This window comes from Coenobita brevimanus, chromosome 37 (assembly GCF_032717465.1).
Source record: "Coenobita brevimanus isolate Jiangsu-jjx chromosome 37, ASM3271746v2, whole genome shotgun sequence".
NCBI lineage: Eukaryota > Metazoa > Arthropoda > Malacostraca > Decapoda > Coenobitidae > Coenobita > Coenobita brevimanus.
In genome coordinates this window covers 10,090,643-10,101,402 of record NC_136990.1, presented here as the reverse complement: position 1 = coordinate 10,101,402, position 10,760 = coordinate 10,090,643, and the positions used below count along the sequence as shown (strand labels likewise).

The 10,760-nt window shown below is 44.8% G+C and overlaps 1 protein-coding gene and 1 pseudogene across 1 annotated transcript in view; both read right to left on the bottom strand.

Annotated features, from left to right (window-relative positions):
• The window catches only part of tho2 (THO complex subunit 2-like protein), a 168,208-nt gene that overhangs the window by 142,668 nt on the left and 14,780 nt on the right, over positions 1-10,760 (bottom strand). The window contains exons 3-4 of the mRNA XM_080269804.1: positions 5,682-5,773; positions 3,089-3,318 (exon numbers count right to left, since the gene is read on the bottom strand). Of these exons, the coding sequence (XP_080125930.1) occupies positions 3,089-3,318; positions 5,682-5,773 (322 nt within the window). The remainder of the gene's footprint in view (positions 1-3,088; positions 3,319-5,681; positions 5,774-10,760) is intronic.
• Positions 2,522-2,636, bottom strand: LOC145396427 (5S ribosomal RNA; annotated as a pseudogene).

Below are 10,760 nucleotides of genomic sequence, written 5' to 3'. Positions count from 1 at the left end.
TATATCCTCATTCGTCAGCCTGTCTCTCCATGTGACTCCACAGGCTCCTCTTAAATAACTCATTTCTTGTGCTTAGGTTAATCTCAATGTCTGTTTTCCTATGGCACAGCAGTCCTCTATGTCACACACCTTCACATACTGCCCACACTGGCACTAATACCCACCATACATACCGGTACTGAATACAAGAACGAGTATCTTTATTAAGAGTAATGTCTATCTATCTATCTATCTATTGCCAGACGCCATAATCCCGTAAGGGGTGGCCATTTGACTTTGAGTTATTTGTTTTACGGGGAGGGGCACTAACCCTACACCAACCCACTTGCTGACACGTAGGGAGCACATATGGTTTGGTTATATGGTTACCACCCAGCACTGTAAATGGTTTCTTGGCTTACAGGAAACCCTTTGGCTTGTCACTCAATGTAAAGCCACCTGTAAAGGAAAGAAAAGCAATAAGAAGTGACAGGAAAGATGGGAGAAATAGGAAGAGAGGAGGACAGGCACAGAAAAAGAATGATAAAGGCTAAGGAAGAAGTAGGCAACACTACATCAAGTGAGTGGATGACGGTCGCCACCACCTACCACCAAAGAGTAATGTAATGGGGTTAATAGCATGTGTTTATAATGCCTTGGTAGATCTCAAGCAAATTTTACAGAATAATATAAGACGCCATTCATCACATCGTTTACAAAGGCTCCAACAAGTGTGCATGCATCACCTAATGGCAGTTCTCCATGCTGCTTGATCTCTGGCAGCTATTCAGTCCTTTATCTCTGAGGCCACACTCTATGACCTCATCCGCGGTCTTTTTCAGTCTGCCTCTCGCAACCCTACCCCTGACGTTCACACTTTTCACCTTCCACACCCAACTGTCATCCTCCATCCTCTCAACATGTCCAAACCATCTCAATCTATCAATCTATCTATCTATCTATAGCCCAATGCCCTAATCCTGCTAAGGGTGGCTGCAGACAAAACACCTCCAAGTCGCTCTGTCACCCACCATTTGACTGCCTACCTCAATCTACCTCTCCTTTATTTTATCCAATTATGACACCATTATGGGAAAGATAATCACAAACTAAAACATATTTGGTGGTAGCAGTAGTAGTGGAGGTGGTGGAGATGGTGGTGGTGGTATAGTAGTAGTAGTAGTAGTAGTCAGTACTGGGCAGGTGCGCAAACACTTGCGCAAAGCACAATTGCGCACCGTTGTGCTCCGGTGATATCATTTGCACATTGTGCACCGCACGAGACCATGCGCAATTTTGCGCTTGCCACATGAAAAGGCAGGTGCGCAAGCGCAAACTTAGTTGCGCTTGCACAACTAAATTTGTGCTTGTGCACCTGCCTTGTGCACTGTGCAATCCAAAGGACAAGTGGTCTTCCAGGACACACGTGGTCTTGGGAGCTTCCCGCATGGCTGGACAAGGGGTGGGGGAGGCTGGGGCGGGTCAGGGTGGGTTGGTGGGGGGAGGCGGGAGGGAAGGGGGTTGTAGCATTTATTAATATCTTCAACTGAGATAATGTATTTTTAATATTTTTTAAATTATTATTATTAGTAAATAATAATAAATATACATTATTTATTAAGATTAGGATATGCAATTTGTTACAAAAACCATTAAAACATATTATTTAAATCAAATATCCACAGCCTAATAATTTATTAGGCTGTGGATATTTGATTTAAATACTCTGCGTTCATGATTTTTTTTTTTTTTTAACGAATTACATATGCTATTGTATATCTATATTGAATTATTAAATAAATTGTCTTGACAAGACGAGAGAGAGAGAGAGAGAGAGAGATAAAGAGCATTATTCTGAGAGAGAGAGGGAGGGGGAGAGAGAGAGAGAGAGAGAGAGAGAGAGAGAGAGAATAAAATTACAGGAATGGCAAAGGAGCGTCCCTTTGAGTGAGGAGATAAGGCATAAACTTCGTCCTTCTTCTCTCTCCTATTCCCCATTCCTTCCCTCCTCTCTCTCTTATTCTCCATTCCTTCCCTCCTCTCTCTCTTATTCTCCATTCCTTCCCTCCTCTCTCTCTTATTCTCCATTCCTTCCCTCCTCTCTCTCTTATTCTCCATTCCCTCCCTCCTCTGTCAGAGAGAGAGAGAGAGAGAGAGAGTTGATGATACAGTAATCAGGTGATCTTTGCCAATGCCTTGGTAAATATAGGCTGTTTTTCCCGGACAATGACCTACTGTACCTCAGTCACCGCAGGTGGTGGGCAGGTTGCTAATTTAGTAATTTATTTAATTATACCAATATATATTTTACAGTAATTCCCACAAATATATGCAAATGATTTGCGCTAGCACTTTGCGACATTGCACAAGCTAAATATTAGATTGCGCACTTGCATAAATTACAAATAATAGATTCATTCATTCATTCATTGCCAGACGCCATGTCTCCCAAACGGGGTGGCAAAGGGCTCAGAGTAAATTGTTTTACAAGGAGGGGCACTAATCCTCCACCAACCCCAATTAACACGTAGGGAGAACGTTATGCCAACAGCATCTGGTGTTTCCAGGCGGTCACCCATCCAAGTACTAACCAGACCCAACGTTGCTTAACTTCGCTGATCGGACGGGAAGCGGTGTACTCAACGTGTTTTATTTAAGTATCTCAATATTTTTCATTAATTCCCAAAAGTATATGCAAATGGTTTGCGCCTGGCTTTGCGACATTGCGCAAGCTAAATATTTGTCAGATTACGCATTTGCGCTTGCGCAAGGTAGTGAACTGTGGATTGCGCTTTGCGCTTGCGGAAGGTCCTTCTTCGTTTGAGCTGCCCACCACTGGTAATAGTAGTAGTAGTAGTAGTAGTAGTAGTAGATCCAGGTTCATCTGAAACATGAACTCAGTAGACTGCAGGGTGAAGCTGCCCTCCTCTAGCAGTCCACCATTGTCCTTCTGTGGGCTGGGTACCAAGTTGTAGGGTGTTTGTGCAACCGGGCAGGGAAGTAACCAAGCTATTCCGTGCCACCACATGAAGGCCTCCCTCTCCATCACCACACACACACACACACACACACACACACACACACACACACGGTAAATCCCTCTACTCACAACAACTTGGTTTTCACTTTAATCTGCTTGGTGTGGAAGTTCTTCTTGTGCTTCACCACCCCAGCATCCCCCAGTGTCTCTATCTCCAGCCGCTCCTTCAGCAGGCGATCGGCATCCAGGGACTTCACCAGGGCCAGTAAGGGCTCCCTGGACCTGCCCTGACCACTGGTTTCCAGGTCCAACACTGCTGCCACCTCCACCAGCTGGGACGCCATATCCCCATGCCAGTTCTGTCAATAGTACACACAACATTAGCCTATATCTAGTAATCCACTGGCATCCAGGGAATTAGCAAGGCAAGTATATGAGAGAGGGGGATGTGAGTTGGGAGCAGGGCAGTGAAATGGAGGGGACAGGGCAACGTGGAGACGATTTGTTTGTGGCCATCCCGAATGGAGCTAAGGCGTCTGGCAATAGAAAGATAGATAGAAGTAGGTATTTGCAGGCTCAAACGTACAGAAATGGCAATGATTAGGTGGATGTGCAGTGCGTCCCTGAGTGCACGGCCTGGGGGGGCTGGGTTTACAATGGAAGAGTTGAGAGGTAGGATGTGACTGGAGTGTACTGATGTTGTGATGAGGAGGGGTAGATTGAGATGGTTTGGGAGGAAGGATGGGACTGGAGTGTATTGATGTTGTGATGAGGAGGGGTAGATTGAGATGGTTTGGGAGGAAGGATGGGACTGGAGTGTATTGATGTTGTGATGAGGAGGGGTAGATTGAGATGGTTTGGGAGGAAGGATGGGACTGGAGTGTATTGATGTTGTGATGAGGAGGGGTAGATTGAGATGGTTTGGGAGGAAGGATGGGACTGGAGTGTATTGGTGTTGTGATGAGGAGGGGTAGATTGAGATGGTTTGGGAGGAAGGATGGGACTGGAGTGTATTGGTGTTGTGATGAGGAGGGGTAGATTGAGATGGTTTGGGAGGAAGGATGGGACTGGAGTGTATTGGTGTTGTGATGAGGAGGGGTAGACTGAGATGGTTTGGGCATGTGGAGAGGATGGGGGATGACAGTTGGGTGCAGAAAGTGAGAAGTGTTAACGCTGAGGGTAGGGTTGTGAAAGACAGACTGGGAATAGGTTACAGAGTGTGACCTCAAGGATAAGGGACTGAACAGGGAGGCTGCCAGAGATTGAGCAGCATGGAAAGCCGACATTAGGTCACCAAGGCCAATGCACGCAAAAATATTGAAAACTTTGTAAATGAAACAAAAGAAATTAAGCAGTGGCTCTCTGGACATGCCCTGCCCATGGCTCTCTAAGTCCAACACTGCTGCCACCTCCACCTACAGTGACACCACAGACCCAAAACACATCCAACCACCAGCACTACATTATCCATCATCATCATCATCATCATCATCACTAGCATTATCCATCATCACCATCATCATCATCACTATCATTATCCATCATCATCATTAGCATTATCCATCATCATCATCATCATCATTAGCATTATCCATCATCATCATCATTAGCCTGTCCACTATCTTTACCATCATCATCATCATCATCATCATCATCATTAGCCTGTCCACTATCTTTACCATCATCATCATCATCATCATTAGCCTGTCCACTATCTTTACCATCATCATCATCATCATCATCATCATCATCATTAGCCTGTCCACTATCTTTACCATCATCATCATCATCATCATCATCATCATCATCATTAGCCTGTCCAGGAATATGGAAAGTATAGAAGTGGGAAAACTATAAACAAAGTGCCTACTGCAATGGGCCACACTCTCATTCACACTACATTCCAGCCCCTGCAATCCTGACTCCACCTCAAAGTACAGTACAACCTCCCAAATTCAAACATCTCTCTATCTATTGCCAGACGCCTTAATCCCATAAGGGGTGGCCACAGACAAATAGCCTCCACGTCGCCCTGTCCCCCGCCATTTCACTGCCCTCCCCCCAACCTACCCCTCCTCTTTCATATACCTCTCCACTCCATCCCTCCATCTCATCCTCAGCCTCCCCCTCCACCTCACTCATATACACTCTCCATGTTAGTCTCTCACTCCCCATCCTCTCCATGGACCATACTCTCATCAGGTAAGGAGGCTCCCTAACACCTCTTCCTAAATGATTTATTTTCCAAACTACTCATTAACATTTCCTGGTTTGTTTCTTAGGTCTTTTCAATACTTATATAGACTGCATAACACACAAGAATAAAGTAAAGGAGAAGAATGAAGAGTAAATCAGTAAGGAAAAGGTGTTACTAAGCTTCCTAACTGTACTAGAATACCGCCCAAAGAATATCCGTGAGAGACTGACGAGGAGAGTTTTATGTGAGTGAGGTGGAGGAGGGAAGAGGGAGGGAGAGGGAGGCCAAGGATGAGATGAAGGGATGGAGTGGAGAGGTATATGAGTCAGGGGGGTGTAAGCTGGGAGCAGGGCAATGAAATGGTGGGAGACAGGGTGATATGGAGGTGATCTGTTTGTGGCCACCCCTAATGGGATTAAGGCATCTGGCAATAGATAGATAGACACACAGAATACCCATGAACAAAATAATAGATAACGTTATACTACTACAAGGCACAACACTGTACATAATGGCAACACTTACCACCATCTCTGTCAGCAGTGGCCGGGCGTAATCCCGTCGCAGCTGACCCTTGACAATGGCTGACAACAACTCGTACAGCGCACGAGACAGGTCTGTGAAGGCAGGAACAAGCATGAATTTAACAACTTATACAGCACACGAGACAGAACTGTGGGGACGCAAGAACAACCATTACTTTAAACCTAGTGCCTGTGCCTGAGCCACTAGGCCCCACACCATGCTGCAATACCAAATACATTATATACAGCAGGGTATGGTGTGGGTGAGGGCTGCCTTCACGTGGAGGAACTCAAATAACCCAGAGGACCCAATGCCTAGTTATATAAACATCCCTCAACTCCCTATTTATCCCCTAAAAGGAGTTCCATCCATCCATCATCCAATCCTACGTTGCCCCATGAGGAGCGTAGGAGCCCGGGGCTAGGCAAGTTGGTCCTGGCATTTAAGATGAGAGTGACCAGCCTCACTCATCCCTGAGTGGCATTACATGAGCAATAAACCCCAACCACCCCTTGGATATAAACCTTCACAGGCTAAATCTGATTAGAGCACTGCCATTACCCACTAAACCACCAGGAGGAATAATTTGGTTATATGGTTACCACCCAGCATAGTAAATGGTTTCCTGGTATACAGGAAACCAATTGGCTTGTCACTCAGTGTAGAGTCACACACAGGCAGAAGGAAGGGGGAAAGAAAGAAGGAAAGACAGAAAGACGAGGGAGTATAAAGTTATCCGCAGGCAGAAGGATGTGGAATGAATGATGGAAAGAACAACAGAAGAGGAAGGAAGGACGAGAGGAAAGAGCAGACACCCAAAGCAGCATTGCTCACTCTCTGTAATGCTGCTTTGGGTGTCTGCCCTTACTTTCTTCCTTTCTCTTCTTTTTTTCCCTTCCTTCTGCCTGTGGGTGACTCACACTGAATGACAAGCCAATGACTTCCTGTACACCAGAAAAACATTTACTACACTGGGTGGTAACCATATTACCAAATTATGGCACCTGGTGGTTTAGTGGGTAATTATGGCGCTCCCATCAAACTAAGCTGGTGCAGGTGAAGACAATCAGGAGGATAATTCACTGCTCCTTAACCCCTTAACCACGGGGTGTCACTTTCGTGACGCTTGGGAGCAAGGAATCATACTGCCGGGCGTTGCTTTTGTGATTCTGTGTTATTTTGAATTCACCCGGGCTTCCAAGTGGTAGCTTGTATCATCTATCAGTACTGCCAATGTCTAACACTAGTCAGCACTCCTAATCTCATCTGTACTCCCATCCATTGTTGACAATTTAGCCATTTCTCCCCGTTCTTGACTCCCCTCCCTACCCCCCCTCCATTACCCTATCCTCGCGCCTGCCCGGCCGTGCTACGCTAAGTAAATCTTCCCTGGAATTTTTCACTGATTTCATCCATTGAAATAAGCCCTATGTCGTATTCTTATACCAAATAATATATACAAAAAAGAAATAAGGTAAGTGATAGTGCCATACACCTGGAACTGGCTAATTATCACCTGACAACACCTCACGTGAACTCGTTCACTAATATTCGCTGTTTATTTCCCCTTGAAATATGCCGTATAATCTACTCTCGTACTAAAAATATATACAGTATAAGAAAGGAAGGGAGACGCCTAAGTGATATTTACATTCACCTGGAACTGCCTAATTTATTATGTATTGTCTAGATTTCCTGCCAATCATTTCACAGCATATATATTTGATGCTGTCACCATGCTGACATTGGCAGCATTGCACTCCCCTTTGGCAGGCCACCACACTGTATTCAGTTTACTGTCGTCTTTCAAGGTGAAAGCACATCGGATTCACGCCTGTCCAATTCCGTCGCTTTTTAGCCCCATGCAAAGGGCCCTGTGACCTCTACCCCTACTAAACCTCGTGTGGGAAGGTGTAAAGGGCTATGTGACTGCTGTGGAACGTGAACTGGCTAATTTGTCAATGAAAATGATAAACAGTGACTATGATCTTTCTGGTGAGTAAAATAGTGCAAGTGGAACTGTAAATAATGTGTAAACAGCAAGTGAAAGCAATGAATGTAAATATAAGCGAACAGCGGAAAATAGTTTTATAAGTTATTGCAAGTGACTGCATAACACAGTGTAAATAAAATAGAAATGTAAATAATGTAAATAAAATAGAGAACGTAAATAATGTAAATAAAATAGAGAACGTAAATAGAAATGTAAATGAGTAGTATTATAAGAATACAAGTATATACCCTAGGAGTAATGAAAGTGAATGTTTCACTCTAGCATGTATGAATACTATGAGTTATGAGAGTGAAATTGAAAGTGACTCACTCTCAATGGTAGTATACAGGACGAGAAAGTGAATGCTACGTATTTTACTGAAAGAGAAATTGAATGCCTACAGTGACAATAAACTACTATTACTGAAGGAAACTTATGGATGAAGACTGCAGATATAAATAAGTGTTATATAGTAATAGAAATATAAACCGAGTGTTTTTATGAATAATAAATGACAACACCAGCAGCGAACTAGCGCAAGTGGGAAGGTCATACGCGCTCACAGAAGTAGTAGTAGTTGTTCCCTAGGCAGTCTGGCCGAACAGCCCCGAGTCCCTTAGGAAGGCCATGGCCGAGACCGGGCTTTCCCACAGAGCTCTCAAAGAGTGTATGTTGTGTTGTTGGCGTAGGTGATTGTGTGCAATGCAGTCTTCCATAATGTGCTTAATAGTATGGGATGCTGTGTTGCATCCTGGACAGGCATCAGCGACAGAATCATCCAGCCTCTCCTGGTAGCTTAAGAGGGCTGGATGGTGCCCACATCTCAGCCTGGCCAGGTGGACCCTGTCCTCACGGGGAAGATAGGATTCAGAATGGTGGATGTCAGGAGGACGTGCATGCAGCTGTGTGTTGTCTTTAAGTGACTGAATGGAGCGGCGAGTGATCTGAGTGTGGATATGCTTCTGGAAGCTGGTCTGAGGTGGGTGAGGGGGGAGAGATGACAGTATTTGTGTATGGTATCGTGTGCTGGGTGTTGTTTTGATGTTCCTTGGTGTGTGTGGATGTGCTGCCATGTACTGTAGTGGATGTTGTGGGTTTGTGGAGGCTGCAGCAAGAAACTGGGTGCCTCTCATGTCTAGGTGATCCTTGACTTTGAGGACTTTGGTTTCTTGATGTAGGTGGTCTGTGGGTGTAGTAGCTGTGCAGCCTGTGATTATTTTGTGGGCCTTGTTCTGTATGGTCTGTAGAGTGTTGTAGTGTGTTTTGGTGAAGTTAGAAGCCCAGGCAGGGCTTGCATAACTCATCACTGAACGTATGTATTGTTTGTATACTGTGGTAGTGGTTTCTTTGTTGTGCCCGAATGTTGTATGGGCAAGTGCCCTCAAAGCATTGAGTCTTGGTGTTATTTTATTTTTAATGTTTGTGATGTGTTGTTTAAATGACATTGATGTATTGTATGTTACACCAAGGATTTTGGGTGTGTGTGTGTGTGTGTGTGTGTGGTAAGGGAGTGTTGTTTATGGTGAGGTGTGGGATGTGACTGTGTTCTGCTGTCCAGTTTGTGAGAAGGGTCACTGTAGATTTGGCTGGGGCTATTTTGAGCCTGTTTGTGGTGAACCATTCGTGTAGTGTGTTGAGGTAAGGTTGAATGATGTGTGCAGCTGTGTCTGCGTTTTGGTGTGTACATGTAAGTGTTATATCATCTGCATAAGAAGCTATGTGTATCTGTGATGTGTGGGGTGTGGGTGTGTCATGCATGTATAGGTTAAAGAGTGTAAGGGACAAAACAGATCCTTGGGGGATGCCGTGTGTGAAGTTTCTGATATTAGAAGACTGACCGGCAAATGTTACGTGTGCACATCTGCCTGCTAAGTAGTTTGCCAGCCATCTTTTTGTGTTATTGTGCATGTTTGTGTTGAATATTTAGTTTGTGAGGTTGTGGCGTGGGATGGCATCAAAAGCTTTGCTAATGTCTAGTGTGACTAGGAGTGTTCTGTGTGGTGGCCTAGCTGAATTTATGCCATTGAAAACTCTCTGTGTAAGGTCTGTAAGAAGGGTGTTTGTGGAGTGTAGTGGCCTAAAGCCATGTTGTGACTGGGCTAGGGGAATGTGAGGTGTAACTAGTCGTAATACCAGTCGTTCAGTTACTTTGGAGGGGGTGCAGGGGAGTGTGATGGGGCGGTGTGAGGAGGGTAACGTGGGGTCTTTGTTGGGTTTAGGGATGGTGATGATATTGCCATGCTTCCAGATGTTGGGTATTATGTTGTGTGAGTAGCTGTAGTTTGATATGTTGGTGAGTGCTTGTATGCTTTGTGGTCCTAGGTGTTTAAGGTGAATGTTGCTTATGTTGTCTGGTCCACAGGCAGATGAGTGCTTGAGGTTGTTAATGATGTGCTTCGTTTGGTTGTAAGTGAAAGGTGCATAGTCTGGGTCTGTGGGGAACTGTCTCTTGCCTCTGATGATACGTCGGTCTTCCGGATGGGGGGTTAGATGGCTGACTTGTGAAAAGTGATTGATGAGAGTGTCTGCTTGTTGTTTGTTTGAGGGTATGGAGTCTGTTGTTGTGATGGCAGCGTGTGATTGTGTGGTGTTGCTGTTGGAAAGTGTGACGCTGTTTAGTGTTTTGTAGAGTTTGCTGATGTTTGTTTTGTGGTCAAGTGTTTGGAGGTAATTTTTCCAGTTTAGTGTTTGCTGTTCTGATATTTTATTGTTTATTTGAGTGTTGAGCTCTTGTATTTGTTGTACAATGTCTTGTGTATGGGGTATTGGGAAGTGTCACAGTGTGTCCCGTTGTCTGATGAGGCCTTGAATTTCTGGTGTGAAGTTGGGGTTGTGTCTCTTTCTGGTGCCTCTAGGGATGTGTCTTTTGTCAACGTTTTGTATAATTGTATTGAAAGTGTGCACAGCGGTGTTGATGTTTGTGATGGGTGTACTGTTTAGTGTTTCGAAATGTTGTTCTGTTTCAGTTACAAAGGCCTCCCAGTTGGCTGTCTTATAAGTAGTGTATGTGTGTCTGTGGCCAACTGGGGTGATTCTGGTTTTGGTAGTGATGATGATTGGGAGGCGATCCGAACCTAGGGTTTTGA